At 46.3% G+C, this 21,618-nt stretch overlaps 1 protein-coding gene across 1 annotated transcript in view; it reads left to right on the top strand.

Moving 5' to 3' along the window:
- The first annotated feature begins 1,124 nt into the window (after positions 1–1,124).
- The window catches only part of mef2d (myocyte enhancer factor 2d), a 56,835-nt gene continuing 36,341 nt past the window's right edge, over positions 1,125–21,618 (top strand). Inside the window, 3 exon segments of the mRNA XM_035163676.2 lie at positions 1,125–1,380; positions 11,936–12,330; positions 18,342–18,545. Coding sequence (XP_035019567.2) covers positions 12,277–12,330; positions 18,342–18,545 — 258 coding nt within the window. The 5' untranslated portion in view covers positions 1,125–1,380; positions 11,936–12,276.

The following is a 21,618-nucleotide window of genomic DNA, read 5'->3' as shown; positions in this document are numbered from 1 at the left end:
CCGGGAGACGTGGCGCTGCAGCCGGCGGAGTTTGACAGCAGAGGATTGGTTTTTAAATCAAGTGTGGGGAGTTTGGGCTGAGCGGCACGAGACATTACTGGTGTGTTCGACTCTCCGACAGCTGAGCATGCAAGTGTGTGTGTGTGTGTGTGTGCGTGCGTGCGTGCGTGCGCTGCGTGCGTGCGTGTGTGTGGATCTCGGGGTGGGAGGGGGCCTTGAAGGGTCCACTGGAACAAAAGGTATGTAGGCAGCTGCCGTCCGACTGCCAGCAGCTCATGATCCCAATGTAGGATGTTCGCTCACATGTGCACGAGGGACAGATTGGTGTACAACAAGGATCTGACATCCTGAGCTAATGTGCATGCACACACACAAATACACACACACACACACACACACACACACACACACACACACACACACACACACACACACACACAATGAACCCATTTGTTTCGGTACAATAATAAATGTATTTGTACAATGAGGCCAAACTTGACAGAGATGTTTAATCCATCAGTGTCGGGCTGCACTGAATGATTATAGATCTGTTTATATATTGTTTGATTTGTTAGTTTTCAGTAGGATTATGCAAAAACCATTAAATGTTGTGAAGAACCATTATATTTGGGGGATCAGGATAAACTGTCTTTAACATAGTGTGAAGCCAATAAGATGATAGGAGCTCGAGATATTCATCAGAAAACTGAGATTTCTGTAATTATTAGGTAGATCAATAATTTAATGATCAAACTTGTTGACATTTAATGCTTTGAAAAGTCTTCACCTCTTTACCGCTCAACAATTCAACCTTGACAAAAGTAAATTGAGTCTCTCAATAGATTCTCACGAGTTACATAATCGTGGTAAATACTTTTCACGGATATAAATACATGGTTTGTAGAATAACGTCCGTACATGATTTTTAGTTAATGGTCTGAAACACAACACTGGAGCCTCCTGGTTAAAGAGACGACCAACAAGCTCCTCAATTGCCAACATGGGGACACTGATGAATTGGTGGCAGTTGCTGAAGGCATATTAGGGCAGAGGGTGACCTGGGAGGGGTTTGCTGGCCGTGGGGGTGATGAGAAGCAGCAGCAGCATTAGGGAGGGGGTGTCCTGTGTGGAGGGTAATTTGGGGCGTCCAGAGTGAGGCGTTCCAGCAGCAGTTGTCACTTGAGCAGCCGATGGTCGAGTGGCACATGTGCTGCTCTGAGTCGGACCCTGTGTTTCCCCTCTGCGATCAGGGACTCGGACTATCTCCTACTCGGACGTCTTGTTCAAACTAACTGGCCTCGATCCAGACTCCAGACTCTTTTTGTTCTGGTCCGTGTCGGAGCACCTCTGTTACGCCTTTTGGTCCTTTAACCTTTGACGGTAAGAGCGACCAGTATGTTTTTAAGTGTGTGTGTGTGTGTGTGTGTGTGTTTCCTTTGCTGTAATTGAGCTGACGTTAGCGCCGCTTTGCTCGGATCAGTGATCACTTGAAGAGAAAACGTCAAACTGTTTTTAAATGTTCGCAGCGTCTGGCTGGAACGAACCTTTTTTTTCCAAATATCTCATGCTTGGTTTAAGCTGAAGTGGTGAAGAGCTGGTCTCCAAAATACTCTCAGCTCTCTCTAATCAGTCCGGTGAGCCGTCGGTGGGCTGCCCCGCCGGCGCCTCTGAGGACTTTCCAAGGCAGATAGCGAGGTGACTTTCTGCGTGAGGCCTGTTCTCCGTCGTCAGCCGCCAAGCTGACACCTTCCCCCAGACCCGAAATCGACCAGGAGTGGATCGACGAGGGAGGGGGGGGGGGCTGCTGTGAAGATTTATGGTGGATAGCTTGTGTCATCGTGCAGCTGACGGCGTCACACCTGTTCTTTCTCTCTCCTCAATTGAAGGCTTGTGCGGCCATTAGAGTGTCGGGTGAGTGCCCTTGACACTGGTTATAACCACGATGTTTACTTCCTGTCGCCCCACGAATATAATACTTTGAAGCTGCGTAGTCGATGGTTCACTTTGGTGTTTTCTCTGCTGATATCTTGGTTTTTTTGAAACCCAAGTTAAGTGGAACAGGAGATGAATAACAGGAAGTTGTTTATCCACGTTCAGCGGCCTGGGGCTATTCCTTTAGAGCTGAGGAGGTAGCAGCTTCATCTTCATTTCCTCACATGAAAAACAGTCTGTCTGACGCCACGTCTTCTCGAGATCCTTCTCTCAACCTGCAGATCACGACGTGAACCTTCTGTGTGGCACGATGCTTTCTGCTGCTCCGCGTTTCATTTAGAAATTCAGAGGTGTTGACAGAACATGAATCAGTCACGAGTCAAACGCTCTGCAGTGTTATAATACTGCTCCACACGCCTGTTTCTCAGGTTTATTAGCCCGCCTGGTCGCCTGCCTCACTTTAAATTGCTCAGAAGACGAGCGGACGGACTCTCAGGCCTCCGAGCAGCTGCTCGCCACTTGTTTTGAAGGGTATCTTGACAACAAAGCCACCCCGGCTCAATCTCCTGTGGCCGGACTGAAAGATGCCTCTCAGAGCCGGGCTGAGGGAGCGCGTGCTTCTAAATGGCCGCACGTAGAAACACTCACGAGTGATTTATTCTGTAAAAGACCTGTTTTCTTCAGGGAGGGTTAATCTGTTGAAACGGTTGCAGTTGGCTTCTTGAAGCTGCGGCGTCGGTGCCAGACTCTTGGCTGAGTGTTTATTATTGTTGAGAGCCTTCAGCGTACTTGCGGTGCCAACGTCTCATAGTTGATGACGGACACAACTCGCACAACATTTCGTAGTGAATGCTTAAAATAGGCAGGTATCATTGTGATTAAAACAACAGCATTCCTCCTCCCACTCACCTGCGTCAACGAAAATAAACGAGCGCGCTTGTGGTGTCGGCCGACTCGCCCTCGCCCGTCTGGCCCTGGTGTGAGGCTTCCCTGACGAGAATGTGTTGGACTGGTGATGCCAAACTTTCACGTACGCACGTCGTCTCCGTGTCCTCGAGTGTCACATTGATGTCATCAGTGTTTTGTCTAGAGGGCATTTTTCTCTGACATAGATCTTTTGTTGTTTTGCGCCACAAAAACAAAGGGCCAAACTGTGTGGGAGGAACGCTGTCGTAGGAAGTTCACTTCATGTCTTTACAACAGGTCCATTCCTGAAACACTGTGCTGAGGAAGCACTTTGCACAGATCACACATGAGCAGAGCACAAGACAAATAATAAGCAGTTACAGTAAATACATTCATTGTTAACTTTGTTTTCTTCAAATTGTGGTTAAGTAGTTTACAGTGAACAGACAGCACCATGACAAACAGGTAGTTTAAACTATTAGTCAAAGCTCTGTCAGGAAGTTAACAAGTTTATATATACAGAAAAGTGACAATGTTATGAGATGAAGAAAACAGCAAATCTTCACATTTGAGACACTTTGACGACTTATTAATTAACAATTAACAGAATGAACTAGTTGCTTTAGTTTCTCGAGCAGATAATTGAAGTGAGGCAGTCGTTCCTGAGGTTTGTTTAACTCTTGGCTCCGAGGACCTGAATGAAAAGCACTTTGCTCCATTAAATACATTTCACAAGTTGAATAAACATGAGGCTTCTGCTTGGTTCCAGCTCAGCTGGACAAGCGAATGTTGCTGGGATTGAACTTGTGACCTTTCACACGGCGCTCTCTGAAAGAAACCGTAACCATCAGTGAACATGAATAAATCAAGATGACCCCGCTGGAGACTTCCTGTGTTCGTCGGCCTTTTGCACACTCAGTCCTCCAGGTTAATGGGATGGAATTAAGCAGCGATGCAATGAGATACTCGCTCATCAGGAGCATCTCTGTCTATTTAACTCCACTGAGCTCTGGAGCTGAAAGGATTAATCCTTCCAAGATAAGACATTTAAAAACTTCCCTTTCTGAGAACTTGAACATTTCTTTATTTTATTAAATTGTTATAATTAAAATGATCATTAAAGCAACTTGTGTAGATATTAGTACATATTGTCAAACTGAAACTACAGAAAAGCAAGCGATTCAACCATCGCTGTGTTATTCCTTGGTTTCTGGGATGTGTAGTTCTTTACCTCTTAGTATAATTATGTTCACAGTCTTGTACCTTTTGACTTTTTTTTCCATTTTCCACGATCGTGGTCACGATTCATCTCGTAGCTGCTCGACCTGGTTCCAGGTTGAAACCTCTTTTCTGAAGAGTCACTGTAGAAGATCAGTGGTGAGTTTACTTCTGGGCCCAGAGCCGTTCTAGAAGCAGATGCTCACTCTGTGCAGTTTGTCGGGACATCGTCAGGTGAACCGCTTCGGTGCCAACAAACATGAAAATCCTGTGAGCTCTCTGCCTGTCATTGTTCCACCGGCTCCCCCAGTCGACTCACACCTCCCTGGGATGGGCGTGAGAGGTGCGTCTACCTCCGGCAGTGATGTCACCTGACAGGTCAAACCACATAGTCCACGCTGGTGCTGCAGTGACGGGGGCAAGTCGCACAGTCAACAACAAACCACACCAAGCATTGTGAGTCCTCCCTGCTCCACATGTTTTCTGAGCTGATGGACAAAAGGCGTCAGTATGAGCATGTATCTGAACATGAGGGTATTTCTCTTGTATTCAAGCTGGAGGCTACGAGCACAAACAGCAGATCAGTGACAGTTAGGGCGCCTGTGTTAAGTGCGTGGGTGTGTGGTTTTCTTTGTGTGTGTGTGGTTGTTTGTTTTTGGGAGTGTGTGTGTGTGTGTGTACGTGCGCGGGTAGACTGCGGTATTGACAGTGGCACGGCAGCGCGGGCGTGATTCACGCGCCGAGATCCACACATCCCTGTCCCACCCCTCCCACCCTCCCTCCCCCAAACCACCACCTTAGAAGTGCTGCCCTTGCACTGCATCAGCCCCCCCGCTCCCCACCTCTCCATAGTCTCAACCATGATTGGTTAAGAGGGGGAAGGGGAGATCATGTTCCACTGCCAGGGTTGGCAGCGCAGACGCACAGGCACAATAACAGTTGCGAGCCAGACTTCAGATATAAGGCCAGCAGCTCCATCAGCCACCATCTCCCCCCCCACCCCCGCCCCCTCCACCTTCACTCCACCTGCCGATGCTTCTGCCACATTATCAGCCACAGGGTCTTGTTGATATATGGAGGACGCACGCTGGGTGGTGAGGACTGGGTGCGGCGGGAGCTGTGTCCAATGGTTGCCCGGGAACATGAGGCAACAGGCTGTAAATATCACACAGCTGGTGCTGGCAGAACACCCTCAAGGTTGGGCCGCAAACCGAGCCTCGCCGGGTCAGATGAGGGAAGAGGCTTTGACGCCCCCAGTGTTCCTCACTGGTAACCCAACAAGGGACTAGCCCCTTAGATTTCACCTCTTACACTGTGTCCTGTAACCGTGAGTCAGATTTTATAATAAGTGTTGACGCTGGCGAGTTGTTATGAACCTTGGCATTAATGTCTTCAGGATCCAAGCAGCTCTACGTGCAGAGCAGATATTTGAACAGGTTTAGTTTTGCCCCCTCACAAAGTCGGGGGACGCACAGGAAAACAAATGTGAGAAATCGAAGCAGCAGAAGTCGAGTTTGCACGCAGGGTCCATACTTTTCATCCGACATTGTCCTACATTTAAAAATGAATATACCGTTTACAAACCGACTGTGAAACCTTCGTCCGTCATTTAAGTTTTACGTAAATCTTTGATTTGCTGCATCATTATCTTCATGAAGTTGGAACCACAGGAAAACAAATGGTGGAAACACAAGTCGAGTTACTTGAGATTTTTATCTGAGGATCAGACAAATAACTTCAACAGAATCTTAAGGTCAAATCTGAGATATTATAAGAAACATTTGGAAAAAAACAAACTTCAAGATGGTTCAAGATTCTAGATCCAAAGTGAGATAGTCTGATGACGTCACAGTCGACCAAACATTTCCTCCTCCACTGAAAAGGCAGTTTCCTCCGAGTCTGTTTGGTTCTTTCAAACAGACTCAGAGGAAACTGCCTCTTCACAGGAGACAGATGTCAAAATAAGGCTTAGATTGATGTTTTCTGTCAGAATGTGACTTTATTAGCTTGTTCCAAAAACCACTGGATCCTACATAATGAAACTCCAGCATCTTATCATGAGACACCTGGTAAATCCAAACATCTTCCACAAATTAATGTCCAGAGTTTGGTATTTCTCTTTAAAACTTGCGTTGAAGGTTCATTTCATTTCTGACACAGATTCTTTCTGCGGATTTGATTCCACGTGACTCCCAGTTGCACGGAGCCTCATTTGTCAGCTCGTGTTTCTTCCATCACGTCAGGCCGGTTTGAGTGATGAATGGATATTGGTGAAGTATTGATCCGCTCTGACTTCAAACCGAGGGGCAGATCGGTCATTTTGATGGCCGGCTGCAGAGGTCACCGCTCCATCAGCTGCGTGCAGGCCGGTCGCCCGAATACTGAAACCTGAGGCCTTCATATCCTGCTGATCTCAGGGGGGCCTGCGGTGATATTTTTCCAATACAGCATGTTAACTGATATGAGAGTTTGTCATACATGCTATTGACGGTTAACGTGATCTGCTGAGATTTCAGTTAACATGTGACGTGGAGGGATTCCTAACTTAAACAAGCAAGATCTTCAGACCCTTGTGATTGTCGCACGATGCTGTGTTTATAACGGTATGTTGTGACCATAGAATGAACATAGAGACGGAAGCACTCGTCTCCTCCGGCTCTAAAGGAAGAATCACGCAAACCTCGCACCAGGTCTCAAAGGTCTGTTCACATATATGTTGCATCAGGTCTAAATGGATTAAATGTGACCCTGAAATGTCCAGAACCATCTCAACATTAGTAAACAGTGGCCAGTGACTCATAGGGCAGATTTAAGAAGGAGGCACTTTCTGCTGTGGTTCAGGGTCAGTATATAATGCCTCTCCCTCTGGGGGGGGGGGGGTGCATCATCTTGCAAATACAACAGTTTACTGCTTCAGTTACTGTCTTTGATCGATTGAGCAGGGTGAGATTTACCAGAGGTCGCTCACGTTAGTGTGGTCGTTTGTCTCCGAGCGTTTGACAGTTGGTAGAAAATGTCTCCAAACAGATATTGAAGGTTCATCCACTGATTTTTATCTGTTGGTTTGGCCCAAACTCTGACTTCTGTCAGTATTTACATCCCTTCTATTCACTTGTGTTCGTCCCGGCTGGCGTGAGCACATGAATATGCACTGATGTGTCAGACGGTTACTAAGACATCAGCAGGATTTGCTCCGACCCATAAAGAACCAGATAAGTCCAGGTTGGTGCTGGTGGGCGTCGGCAGTGGAGCTGCTCGGTGCAGATTTTGGTGCCGAGTGGGAAAAGTGATGGATTTCCCAGCAGCCGAGAACCGCCAGCTCGCTCCCTCCCCTGCAACGACCAGCCCACTTCTGAGCGTTATCACTCCGCTCCAGGCTGCTCGCTGCCACTTCACACACCAGGGCAGGAAAGGAAGACACACACTCACACACTCACACACGTAAAAAGCACAAGTGAATAACAAACACTTAGGACCAACCGATACATTGATACTGCAGCTTGACTTGTCGGCGTAACGACAACGCTCATTGATTGAGAATGAATTTAAGAGGATGGGAGTTTGTGTGTCCTAAGAGGTTTAGGATCATCAACACGCTTCCATAAATCTCCTTAGAAATGATGGTGCTGTAAAAATAATGCCTCAGTTGAGGGGGGGGGCGGAGGGTGATTTTGAAATTGTATTTTTAATTTCCGATTTTAAAGGACGATGTCATCAGAAGAGAAGAAAACCGAGGCTTTTTGTGGAAACCATGAAAACAAACTTTTGCTGTTTTTGGTTGAAGTTGCAGGCTGCGTTTCATTAGACAAGACACAAAGTTTGGTTTTGACACCTTGTGAATTAATTTGAACTTGTTAAATAAATCAGATGTGAAATCAGTGCAGATCAAGTCTGTGTCTTCTTTCCATTGGGTCCAGGTCTCAGCTTTCAAATCATAGATGGGTCAGGGTCGGGTTCGTGTAGAACATTTCCAGTGGAAACATTGGACCAGTGAAGAACTGTAGTTCCTGGTTCAGTCCCCGTTTTAGATCTAAAGATTTCAAGAAATGAAAGTCCGGCAGCAATTGAGAGAAATCTGAAGCTTTTAATTTTCCGTCTTCTTAACACTGCGACAATCATCAAGGACACAACAACACAGTCGTGACCTTTTCGCCATGTTTTCAGACACAAGCATTTAATCCAGAGGTATTTGAATAAAGTCACACGGCCGTACAGAGCTCTCTCTATCAAGAAAGCATGTGTTACCTTCGAGAGTGCATGTGAGTGGCTTGTTTCCCGCGTGTCACGACTCAGTCACAGCCCTGTGCCGCTTCCCTGCAGGTTGTGACACATTCAGCCTGTGGCAGGAACACTGGTGCCGGCGTATCAGTAATATCGAGGGCAGCGGTAGCCGAGAGGACGGCAGGGCAGGTTGTCAGGAGAAAGGTCAGCAGTTCACTAACCAGCTGGGAAAATCTGGGGGACGTGCTCTTTAGCAAGTCACTTAACCCCAGATTGCTCGAGGGAAGCTTCTTATTGTGCAGCTGTGGAAGGCCGCGGCTGCACTGGGAAGCTTCCGGCAGCAGCTGTGCCGAACTTTGAACCGTGTTGTAGCTGGAAAAAAAAAAAAGAAGACATCTCTGTTAATGCTAAAATCTGAATATTGCCCCTGCAGCTCATGTTTTCCCACCCACATGGTCGGAGGAGAAGATTGAAGCTTTCAAATATTTAATGGCCGCAGCAACAGATGTCAGGGATAATGACGCGACGTTTTCTAACTGTTCTTTTACGGACTAATCTTTGTCGCAGGCTGCTCCGAGGATATGACCTGATGTGGCCTCAGTGAAGCTTAGTGGACACATTAGCACAGTGATGGCGTTTATACTTCTTTTCTAATGCACACTATCCCCTTAAATAACATCTTTCTATAACGATACGTACGATGTCTTTCTTTAGTTTGGTTTATTGTTTGATATTTCAGCCTTTTGGTAGATTTAAAGTTTCCTTGTTTCTTCCAGAGACACTGGAACCAGTCCAGAACGAAGCCAATTCCAGAAAAAGGCTGAAATTGTCTGGAAAATATATATTTTTCCTGGTGCATGAAAACATCTCGTGTGAGAAGGCGAACAGACGCCGCAGATCTTTATCGACACAGAGTTTATCCAAAGGGATGATTAATTTTTAATCAGATCCTGACAGCCGTAATATTCAAGCGTCTGTGCTTAAAAACTGTTGAGATATCGAGGCTGCAGCAGCTCTGGTTTTGATATTTCTGCAGTTTCCTCAAAAGCTCGCAAATCCTTTATTCCCAATTCGTGCTTTTATGTCCATATTCTCTGTTATAAAACGTGAAAGAAGAGCTTGTCAGTGGGTCCGTGTGAAATATACGTTTTAGGCGTTCCCCAGGGATCTAATCTAGGTCTGCTGTAGATACCTAATTATCAGCGTTTATCTTTTCCTCGTCCAGAGCCTCTCTGTCACTCTGGCCTGCTCAGCGAGGCAGCAGACACACTCCAGGCCCTTCGCTTCCCATGTGAGAGCAGAGATTCTGCCTGACATCAGACATGGGAAGCGAGCTCCGGCAGCATGAAGGGTAAAAGGTCGGGACTTGACCACCGCGGGCAGATAAAGCCGCCTTTTCATGTGTGATCAGCCCACAGCCTGAAGACAAATCCCTCAGCGCTCTGCTTTTGAACTTCATCTCAACTGGAGCGAGTCGGCCGCTCGCTCCGTGGCTAATGACGGCTGTGAGAGGCTACGAACACACACCTTGTTATTATTTAGTGGAAATACGTTGCCGACACTTCTTTACTGCCGCTGAATGAAAAAGCACTAATGAGGTGACGCAGGAGGGATTCATTATCCTTCGCTGATTTCTCTTATTAAATCTGATCGTGTCAAAAGGGAGGAGTTGAAGATGGCTTTTCCTAAAAAATATAATAATAATCGTGCTGAAGGGGCTGGAACCAAATATGAGACCGATGTTGCCAATAGCTTGTACATTGAGTTCCTGCAGCTCGCTGTAGAAACCAGGCTCAGCCAGCCTCCAGTTCTTTATCAAGCCTTTTTACAAAACAATTATGACACTCATAACACCCTCTTTCTTCAAACCCCCTCCACTCTCCTCCATCAGTGCATAATTCATGAGCGACTCATCGCCAGAGCTAAGTCAATTGCATCCACTCTGAGCGAGTGTGCTGCGCAGCGCCCACAGCAGCACAAAAGGACTGTCAGTCCCATGACAGACTATTTTGCATTCTTTGTTTCATAAGAATGGATGTAAATGGAGGGCGTTCTTCTTCTGCCGCTCTCCCAGGTAGATGGAATGCAAACAATGCTCGAGAGCTGCTGTGGAGTCTCGGCTCACATGGGCTCAAAGTGGGGCTGAAAAGATCTGGAAGGGACAAATCATTCTTTTACGTTTTGTTGCGGTGCGTCGCTGGAGCTTCTGCCGACAAACACAACATGGGACATTTTTCGTTTCAGCATCGTCACATCATTGGACGTGAGCAAACGCACCTGTGTCTGGGACTAACCTGCTCCGTCGTCCATCTTGTGAGTCTTTTGGAACCGAGATGAAGTCATCGTCCAATAAGACTCGGGTGTAAAGACGGGATCAAAGCTCTCGTAGCCAATGTGGAAACTTTGATCTGTGCGTTTATTCACATGCGCTTTTCAACGAATACAAATCTTTCCTTCACAAGAACGAACCTTAAATTTCCTGCAGATTTATTTTTCAAGTTAACAAACTGATCGACGAACACAAACAATCTCAACATCTCATGATTTGAGCTCATGTTCTCAGATGCTTCAGGTCTTTAATGGCTCTGTGTGTGTGTGTGTGTGTGTGTGTGTGTGTGTGTGTGTGTGTGTGTGTGTGTTGCACTGCACTGTGTGCACAGACTGTATGTATATATATAGAGTGCTATTTTTAAAGCTGAACCACAAATAGTAGCAACAGGGCCTAAAACAGTCCTCGCCTCTGTTTTCATTCCTGTGCTGCTGACGCCTTCTCATTCATTCATGAGTTTGCACAAACGCTTTCTGCTTTGCCCCTTTTTTTTAAAAATTAGGATTTTGACCCATCCTCAGTTGAACAGTCATTGTGGAATCTGGCAGACCTCCTTTATTTCATGGTCAGTTAGATGCGCGGCTGAATCCGACACACACTTTACACCCTCTGTCACGGGGAATTAGGCCAGTGTTCAGGTTAGTTAATAATAATGTTATTACCACACAGGCCAGCCTGTCTTTAATGTGATATCACTATCCGCCCGACATCTGTCCTGAGAGTTTTAGAAAACCTGAATCGGAAAACTGCAGAAATTTGCCTTTTTAATCCCACTGCTGATGTGCCTGGATTACGTTGTGCAGTTGATAGTGGAGCCGTTTCCGTCCGTGGTCGTGTGTCACTGTCCACACGCGACACGCTGAACCTGTTCCCTGTCAAGTAACAGGAACAGGGACGTGTTTGGAGAAGGAGAATCTGTAGAATCCACATCTCTGCTCTGCTTTCGATTGGAGGGGGGGGGGGATTCACATTCGGCGTGTCAGGCGGCCCCGGCCGGGCTGCCTGTTGCCGCGGGCGACCAGCAGATCAGTGATGTGGCGGTGATGCCTCTAATGAAGCTGACACAGCACAGCCTCCCTCCTCGCGGGCCCCTGAGGGCCTCATGAAGCACCACAAACACCCCCACACACACCCCCCGCACCCCTTCATGTTCCAGCCCAAAGTACTCCTGATTTGACGGCGGCTCCGATGCATCGCTGCATCATTTATTCTCTCGTATATGAGGGTCAGGGCAAAGACGGTGTTTGTAGTAAAGTGGGTCACAGAATACAAACGCACTTCTCAGTTTGTTTATCTCAGTCCGATGAATTCCTCTGTGTTGTTTTCCAGGAGCTGCCCAGCTGAGGTGAAGGGGAGGGCAGAGGATCCCAGTTCAGCCTGAGTGTGGATGACCTGCTGTGGGAAACATGACCATGATCTGAAGAGGGCGCCGCACACCGAACCCCATTTCTCCTCTCCTCCTTCTCCCTCTTTTTCTTTTTTTTTTGGTTTTGTTTTTTAATTCTACCCGGTGACAGCCTCTCTGCCCGGCTGCTTCCGACAGAGTCCGCGTGCACGGAGAGAACAAACTGACCAGAGGCTTCAGGAGGAGGAAGACACACAACACGACACTCACCTGTGACCTCTGACCTCGCCGCTTCCCCTGCCCCCTCCACCGCAACGCCGCAAACATGGGGAGGAAAAAGATTCAGATTCAGAGGATCACGGACGAGCGCAACAGACAGGTGAGTTCCAGTTTTAAACAATGTCTGAATGTCTAATAACTTATTATTGTTATCGCCCTCGTTTGTGCCAATGTCGGCAACACAACAGCAACACAAACTACATCCTCCAAAACTGAACATTACAACCATAGACTGTAAATAAAGATGGACAACAAGACGGCTCCCAAAAGTGAGGCCTTCTTGATCACCTGCCTCCTCCTTGTTGGTGGATGGGACAGAGAACAGACCAAAAAAAAATCAAAGTACACGTTCAATTCACTTTTCTGTCGTTTCAGTTAGTTCTTATCACACTGATGTATTTTCAAGCTCTAGCAACACAGTAAACCTCTAATACACAAAGACACACACTCAGTGTTGGGTTCCGTGCAGCAGCACATTGCACTCGTCCTGTGTAGCACAACATAGAAGCTGTTCTCTGAGCTGTGCCCCATGAGAACAGCACAATAGCATCGTGTTTTATGAGGCTCATATGACTCCATGGAGCCATCATGGGTTTTTCTCAGACTGCCTACAGTAAAAAAGAGCAAGTATAATATTCCCCTTCCAAAAAACACAGCCTCAGTCCCTATGGTTACATCAGTGGCATTGTCAGAGTGGATGAAAGGGTAAATGATCCATCTAAAATGAGTCAACTGGTAAATGGGCTTTGCTCCATTGAGCCGATTGAGTAATGGATTTGACGTGCCCACCTTCAAAAGCGGAGGAAGAAGAAAAACAAGACGGAAGGAGGAAAACAAGGTGCCTGTCTGAATAAGACCTGAGCGGAGCGCGGTGCAGCCGCAGGGTTTCGGCGAAATCATCCGCACTTTTCTCCTCATCAATCTTAGCAGGTCGCGTCTCCACAAAGGGGAGGAAGCGGCGCCTGCAGGGGGTCAGCCGGGTAGGACGGGTTGTTATCGTCAGTACACAATCGGACATAAAGGAGACGGGTGGGGGAGGGGGGGGTGCAGCTATTTCTGCTGGTGTATCAGGTGTCAAACAGTTTGTCAATAAGGTGACGCACTCGGTGGTAAAACATGGACCTGGTGTCAGAATCAAGGATTATTCATTGACGGCGATCGGGTGATTAACAAGCAGCGAATGTTTCTTAATCACACGTTATCGGGGTGACGACATTGTGACTCTTGTATTGACCCAGAGCTGCGCTCGGCGTTTACACCTCGTGTTTCCTCTGTTTCTCTGTTAACACACAGAGAAACAGGATCCGGTTCTTATATCAGCGACGAGGCTGCTGCGTTTGAAGTGGAGCAGAGAACTGAGCCACTACAGAAACGAGTGTTTTTTACACGCTCGCTCTGTGTTACTGCAGCTAATGAACAGTGCAGCTCCTGAAAGGAAATCAAATGATTTTTTTTTTTTGGAGTACACGCCGCCCGTCACCCTCCTACGTGTCGATTCAGAGATGCTGCCATAAGCTCCACAAAGCAAACAGCGTTTGGAGTGTGGGCCTCGGCTGGAAACATGACAGCGTCACAAACAAAGACACGAGAGGCAGAACTGGAGATGTTGGACTGATCGATGCATTCTTACTTTTTTATTTGAAGACGGTGTTAAAGTGTTGACTTTTCATTGGAAAAGAGTTGAGAGGAAAAAGTGGTTTTCATTCCAAGAAACAACTGCACAACATCCAGCAGAAGGAATGAAGAACTAGAACGAGTTCTGCAAAGTGTGTGAGGAAAGCTGGAGACATGAGAACTCATCAGTCCTGAAGGTTCACAGCTGTGGGAACAATCCAGGTTCAACTTTACTCTGGCAATATTATGTAATATGAGGAGAATAAAGAAAACATATTCTCTTTAGGAAATAAGAAGAACCTCTCTTGAACCAATCCACATTCCTTTTTTAATGAGACAAACTGATCTTCTAATTTTCTCTTTAATAAAACAAATACTAGTATTATGATTATTCTTTTCAGAATCTTTCACAGCTCTTTTTTACTTGTTCCTTCACTTTTTAAATGCTCCAAATGTCGAGGGTCTAGTCAGGAAATAATCTCTCTCACTGAAAAATGTGTTGACTGTGTGAGAGAAACTTTCTTTCTTTCTCTTGTTCTCTCTTTCTTTCCTCTCCTCACTGACGGCGTCTTGTTCTCCAGTTGCCATTGGTTACCTGGCAATTCTGCTCTTAATGTCAATTACCTCCAGCTTGTTTATCCTTTGTGACAAACACGGGGATCGAAGTCGGGCCCAAACTCGCACAGAAGCCACGCTGGCTGCTTCCTCTGAGAGAAGAGGAAGACGGAGTTTGTAGTTTGGACTCGTTCTGGTTGTTTTCGGTGCTGAATCATGACCATTTGTTAGCAGAGCTGTTGTTGTTTTCGGTGGCTTGTCTCTCCATCACCGGCGCCTCTTGTCATCACGCGCAGCCGTAATTTCCTCCCTTTCCAACGTCGCCACAAAATGTATCTGCTCATTCTGTGTGTGTGTGTGAGAGACGGAGAGAGAGAGAGAAAGGGAGAGAGAGGAGGGGGAGATATGTAGATGAGCAGAGAGATAAAGATAGGAGAGAGAGAGAGAGAGAGAGAGAGATGAAGGGAGGTAAGATGATGGTTTCAGTGTGTGATGAGGTGGGAAATGGGGGGGCGGAGGGGAGGCATGAGGGGAGGAGGGGAGTCGGTTGCCCATGGATACGACCCCGATATAATTTGATTTGTGGCAGCAGGAAGCAATGAGTGAGCGAGCGTGAGAGGAGGGGAGGGAGGGAGGGAGGATGTGGAAAAAAAGAGGAAGAGAAAACGAGGGCGAGAAAACAAGAAGACGGAGGAGGACGAGAGAGAAGGAGGGATGAGAAACATGTCGGGCGCCAAAGGAAGACATAAAGGATCAAGAGATATGAAAGATGGAGAGACTGTCAGATCGTCGTCTTCTCACTTTTATCCCCCGTGTCTCTTTTCCTTTCTCTACCTCTCCATCTCTCCCCCCTTTTCTTTACGTATTAAATCCACTGCAGTTCCAACAAATCCATATTTTCACGACTACTCCAAAACACAACATCACCAGGACAAGATCACAAATCATTTTCAGTAACTTCACGTCACATTTACAACACAAAAACAGTGAAAGTAGCGAGAGCAAAGAAAATACAAACCCCCAACGAAAGTCAGAAACAAAGAGGAAGTGAACTTTGGAAATGCGGTTTTCAAAATAAAACACCTGCTATACTTCCGACAGACTCCTTTATCATTTTACCCTTTAAGAAGATAAGTGCTTAATTTAATTCCCAACCTACTTATTTACACAACAATGAAATAACATACTAATGAGATTTCAATGGATGGAGATTATTTCTGATACGGAGCTAAAACGTTTTATTCTAAAAAGGTATTTCGAGTTATTTCCTGTTACTTCCTGAGATTGTCACATCGGTGTTAAAGGAGATTTATCACAGGGGCTTCTTTCGAAATGAAGCCATATATCTGTGAGGTGATAAATTCAAGGAAACGGCAGCATGAAGCGTCCCAGTGAGTTGCAGGCTCTGATGATGGAGAGCTCTGTTCATCACGTTGATTAGGATTCACCTCATTTTCATACTCGTCAAACTGTTCGCTGAACCCTCGTCGGCCCCTGAAGTGACGTCACAGGAGGCGTTTTGGCTCTTTTTTTTTTTTACGTCAGATGGAAAACGTGTTGACGTCACTCGTGGACGGCGCCCGAGGAGCAGCGGGCTTCAAAGCTTCCTGTTTCTAACACCCTCGGTTTACTCCTGCAGCCCATCTGTGCACATTCACTTTCCCCCCCGTATCAGACGGCAGATATTGTATCAGCACCTGAAGGTTTTCCCTCTTCTCTCTTCACTTAATGTTTCTATCCCCCGGTGAGTGTTGTTGTGTGTGTTTGTGTGTGTGTGTGTGTGTTCAATGTGTGTTTTATCCAAACTAAACCAAATCTCCGTGGATTGTAAATACCAGTTGGTTATAGCTGGGAAGCTTCTGAAGCAGCCAACAGACAGCGAGGGCCCCTGTGCTTCGGCTCCACTCTGTTCTGCTTGTTCACAACTGAGGGGGCTCATACAAGAGTGTGTGTGTGTGTGCGTGTGTGAGAAGGAGTGCGAGTGAGTGAGCGAGTGTGTGTGTGTGTGTGAGTGAGGCAAATAACGTGTGACAGAAGGAGAGCATGGAAAAGAGCATAACAGAGTGTGAAGATGACGAGGAGAGTGAATGTGATGTGTGTGTGTGTGTGTGTGTGTGTGTGTGTGTGTGTGTGTGTGTGTGTGTGTGTGTGTGTGTGTGTGTGTGTGTGTGTGTGTGTGTGTGTGTGTGTGTGTGTGTGTGTGTGTGTGTGTGTGTGTGTGTGTGTGTGTGTCAGCTTCCTAAAAATGTCTCTATCGTGAATGTTTCACTGAAGTCGTTCCCACGATGATAAAACATTGATCAAAGATAATCGAATAGAAACACAAAGCATCAGAGGAGACAAACCCTGACACAAGCAATGTACTGTGTATATTCTCTCTCTCTGTATATACAGATGTGTATAATATATATGTATATGTGTGTACACTATATTTATCTATATGGTTTCTGCGACAGTTTCATATTGTTAAAAATTGTTACTAAACAAAATAAAAGATCTCATAATAAAGCTGCTTTGAGACCGGCAGTGAAGTCTGGTCCATGTGAGAATACAGCAGGAAAGATCCCAGCGAACAAGTGGGCGTGTTGATGTCGTTTCTCAGAAAACAAACGTCTCACGATGGAAAAGAGGAGTCGTACAGCTTTTGAGAAAAAGGTCTGACGCGTGTCGATGTGCTGTAAACAAAAACACATGATTCAGTGGAATTTAAACGTCCTGTCTCTCCTCATCTCTTACTCGCTCTCAGAAACACACCAGCACCAGGAGAAATCCCACCCGTGTCGATGACCCTTTTAAAACAGTCATAAAGTTTTTACTGTTCTCGGTAGATCGGCAGAATTCGGCCAAACCCGCTATATTCAGCTTCCTGTGTTCACTGGCTGACGCCTGCTCCATGACCAGCTGCTGCTACCTCACTAGTTTAGAACAACCCTGCATTATTACACAGTTCCTCCCATGAAGCTGTCGGACGTGGTTTAACAAAACACTTGCATTTGCACTTTAGTTCAACGTGAACGCGGCTGCACCTCAAAAGAAGAATATCAGGAACCGAACTGATGATGATTGACCTGATAGCATTTAACGATCCTTAATAAAATTGTGGTTCTAATTTATTTCGTACCTTCACTCATTATGGTGGTGAACAGAGAAACACATGTCACTGACAACACGTGATAATGATAATAATTATAATAATTAACAATAATTATTTGTAGAGCACTTTTCTAAACCGACGTTACAAGCTGCTTCAAACAAGCCGATCATGGAAGCTGCTGCGTGTGTGATCAGCTGAGCTACAACACACAGAGAAAAGTCCTAATGTCGACTTTAAGTGTCTGTTTGTTTTAAACTGAGCAGTTTAGTTAGGAGGGAAGTTTCAGGGGAAATGAAAACACTTAACAGGTCAGTCATTTCTAAACGTCTGTCCTCAGCTCTCACAATCCTAAATGTGTGTTCTCCTGGGGCCTCGGAGACCTTAGGGTCCTTATCGTCAACATCCAAGGCACATTCAAGATATACAAACTGTCTTTAGCACAATAAAAGCTGTTAAAAGAAGGAATTATTCCGCTTGTCACCTTCATTTCTTTCTGAAACTTTTAAACTGTCCATGGTGCAGAGTGAAGTTAGAAAACTTTGTGTTCATCCCACCCAGTTTATCTGCATTGAAGCTGTTGTGCGTCCATGATCAACCGAATTCAGTTTTTTTGCACCAATTGTATATTCGCTGTTTTTCATAAGATGAAACTGAATTTGTTGGATTACTGTTCACATGTGTGGTTCCTTTATAAGTTTGAATGATTTATTTAACTGCTTTTTTCAATTTCAGAAATTATTATCGACAGGATAAAACAGTTTACTGCACTAGAAAACAATACTTAATTCTTCTGGTATTTAAATATGTATCTTGATTAATGTATGAACTCCCCCTCTCTGCTCCACCAGGTGACGTTCACCAAGCGGAAGTTCGGTCTGATGAAGAAGGCGTACGAGCTGAGCGTCCTGTGCGACTGCGAGATCGCCCTCATCATCTTCAACCACTCCAACAAGCTGTTCCAGTACGCCAGCACCGACATGGACAAGGTCCTGCTCAAGTACACCGAGTACAACGAGCCGCACGAGAGCCGGACCAACGCCGACATCATCGAGGTAAAGGCGGGGGAGTAGCAGCTGAAACAATGGGAAACCACTGAGTCTGGGCAAAAACACACACTCTGTGACAGTGACCTGATTCTTGTCAACTCTTCAATCTCACATCTTCTTCCTTCTGTCGCAGGGATTATTCGTTCTGTTCGTCCTGCTCTGTGTTGGGGCATCGTACCGACACTCGGTGCTAAAACAACACTTTATTTCCCCCAGCGCGATCGTTAAGATTTAATCCCAACTAATCTAATCTAGTTCTCTCCAGACTCGTTCAGACATAATTGTCCACTTTATCAAAGCCAGTCCGGTTCATTGCAGTCCAGCGTGGAAGTGACTGCTCGTCAGGGTCTTTGGATGAAGTGAGGAGCTGCGGAGCCTTGAACTCAGTCCGGTCGACTTCAGCCTCCTCTTTGGTTCATCGTGGATCTTTACATCTGAACTTGATGTTTCCTGCTTCAGGAAGAATCTGATTCTCATACTTTAGATCTGATCATTGATACGACTCACATCTCGAACTGGTAATGATGGAGGTGGAGCCAGGAGTTAATTAACGTATCATAATGACTGGAAACAGAAAAAAAATCTGCTCACAAATGAACACGTTAAATGTTGTTTGTGGTTGTTGCCCTTGGACGGAGCCGTGCTAGCTGTTTCCCTCTGTTTCTAGTCTCTATGCTAAGCTAACATTTGCTGACTGTAGCTTACTGTGCGTTCACGTGCTCCTCGGAAGGTCATGAAGATGTTTCTCTATTTTGAAGTCGGAATGTGGGAAAAACATGGAGGATATAAGTAAAATATGTTGTGTTTGTGTTTAAAGCGTTTAAACCTTGACACCTCTTTACGATATTTACATAATAACGAAGGGCAAAGAGAAAGGATCAGGTACAACAGACTTAGCCTTGTTACCCTCCACGACAGATTGTTCACACCGTCATTACCCAGAAACCTCTACAACAGCATCGAGCCAAAGTACGACACCTCGAGCCGATTCCACCTCGGCACAAAATGGCCACCAGAGAGAGGAAGAGCCTTCCGAGGAAAACACAATGTTTGTTGGTTTGCATATCGACTGGAAGAGATGTCAGCGCTGGGGTTAGCAGAGAAGTTGTGAGGGCAAACGTGTAGTTCTGTTTTTATGTTGCAGTAATAGGAAGAATAATTTTTTTCCTCACGTCTTTGCTCCCTGTGGGAAAGAGCTTCTCTGGAGCTCGTCAGGCGAGCGCGGAGCACATTCACACGCCTTGCTGACCCTTTTATACATAATGGCCCTCTCATGAATTGAACACGAGATGGTTGGGTATGATTCAGCGAGCCGTGCGCGCTGCAGCACGGCACTTAGGCTTCATATGGAGCGTCGACTTAAAGCTGCTTCTACACGTACAGCTGCAGGAGCTGATGATCAGTCGGCCACAAACACTGTCAACACGAAGTCAAGGAGAATTTTCTGTTTCGTCTAATTGGCCACATTATTTAGGAAAACGTGTGTTGCTGGGGGCCACAGTCATATTACATGTTGGCAATAATGTAAAATGCTGTTATCACCTGCTGAATAATTCAACCTTTAACTCTTTATTTACACCTGCTAAGAACAAGGCAATAACGACTGCCTGTGTCCCAGGAGAGCTGAACTCTGACCCTGGATGATGATTCCCACTCTCAGGCTTCTTTTTGTGGATTAAATCTTATTATTGGAAGAAGCCCAGAGGCTTCAGAGATTGTTTGATTCAACCTGAGAGCTTCCTCTGACCTCTGACCTCTAACTGCTGCTGTGAGCCTTCATTCTCTTGTCTGAAGCTTCACCACACCACCACACACACACACACACACACACACACACACACACACACACACACACACACACTCCTGTAAATCGGTTGCTAGCTGGTGTAATGATGCTTCCTGATAAGTTCTCATCCTTCCTCCTTTCTGCACTGACCAGGTTCTTCTGAGGAGTGTAAACTTTTCAACAGGACTGATCTCAAAGTGAACTGATCTTCAAAATGTCACAGAACAGTCGAGTTGTTGGATCCATCCAATCAGGACTCGAGTCGAATAATCGCAGAAAGTGTCGTAGAGGCAGTTTGGGATTCGTGTGAGCTGAAGGCAACATGGAGGCAGTCGTATTCTTCACCTCCACCTCGCTCTGCCACTTCCCATCCTTCCTTTGACTCTGCTCTCGCTCTCTCCTTCCTCCTAATCTCCAGATTCGCTCGCTCACGACAGTTTTCCCCTTCTTCCCTTTCTCTTCCTGTCCGTCTCAGAGTGTCAGCAGTAAAGCCCTTTCTCTAGGCTGTATCTCCAGCTGCAGATGGCTCGTGTGTGTCTGTGTGTGTTTGTGTGTGTGTGTGTGTGTGGCAGGGCGTCGGGCTGCTCCAGGCCACATCAGCTCAAGCTCCACTGGCCCTGTTTGTGTGCGTACATGTGTTTGTGTTTTCAAGTGTGTCACTCTGTCTCTTTCTTTCTCTTAATGTGTATTTGTGTGTGTGTGTGTGTGTGTGTGTGTGTGTGTGTGTGTGTGTGTGTGTGTGTGTGTGTGTGTGTGTGTGTGTGTGTGTGTGTGTGTGTGTGTGTGTGTGTCTCTGTTTGCACGCACGGCAGTGGTCCATGAGAACGCCTCATACAATATTCAGCCCTGGTGAGCCTCTCGGTTGTGTGTCAGCCTCTGTGTGTGTGTGTGTGTGTGTGTGTGTGTGTGTGTGTGTGTGCGTGTCCTACATGGGAACTTCTCTACTATAGCGCCCTGCATACTGCCCACCCCCCCCACACATACACACACGCTACCTCACCCGCTCTCCCTGTAGGCCGGGAGGCATTAAGCAACTTTCTCCAGCGTTTGTCCTCAGTTGTCCCCTTCGCCAGATGTGCTGCACACACACACACACACACACACACACACACACACACACACACACCTCCCTGTGAAGCGGGTGTCGGCGCCGTCTGCCCGCCGACCGTTCCCCATTCATCCTTATTATTTTGTATCTGCGGTGGCATTTTGAATCATTTAGACTCGGAGGGAGAAACTCTGTAAAACCGCAGCAACACATTTAATTTAATAATCCTGTGACATGTTATATAC

Source organism: Hippoglossus stenolepis, chromosome 8 (genome assembly GCF_022539355.2).
Source record: "Hippoglossus stenolepis isolate QCI-W04-F060 chromosome 8, HSTE1.2, whole genome shotgun sequence".
In the NCBI taxonomy this organism is placed as follows: Eukaryota; Metazoa; Chordata; class Actinopteri; order Pleuronectiformes; family Pleuronectidae; genus Hippoglossus; species Hippoglossus stenolepis.
The sequence above is the reverse complement of the archived record's forward strand: the minus strand, read 5'-3'. Positions and strand labels throughout refer to the sequence as shown.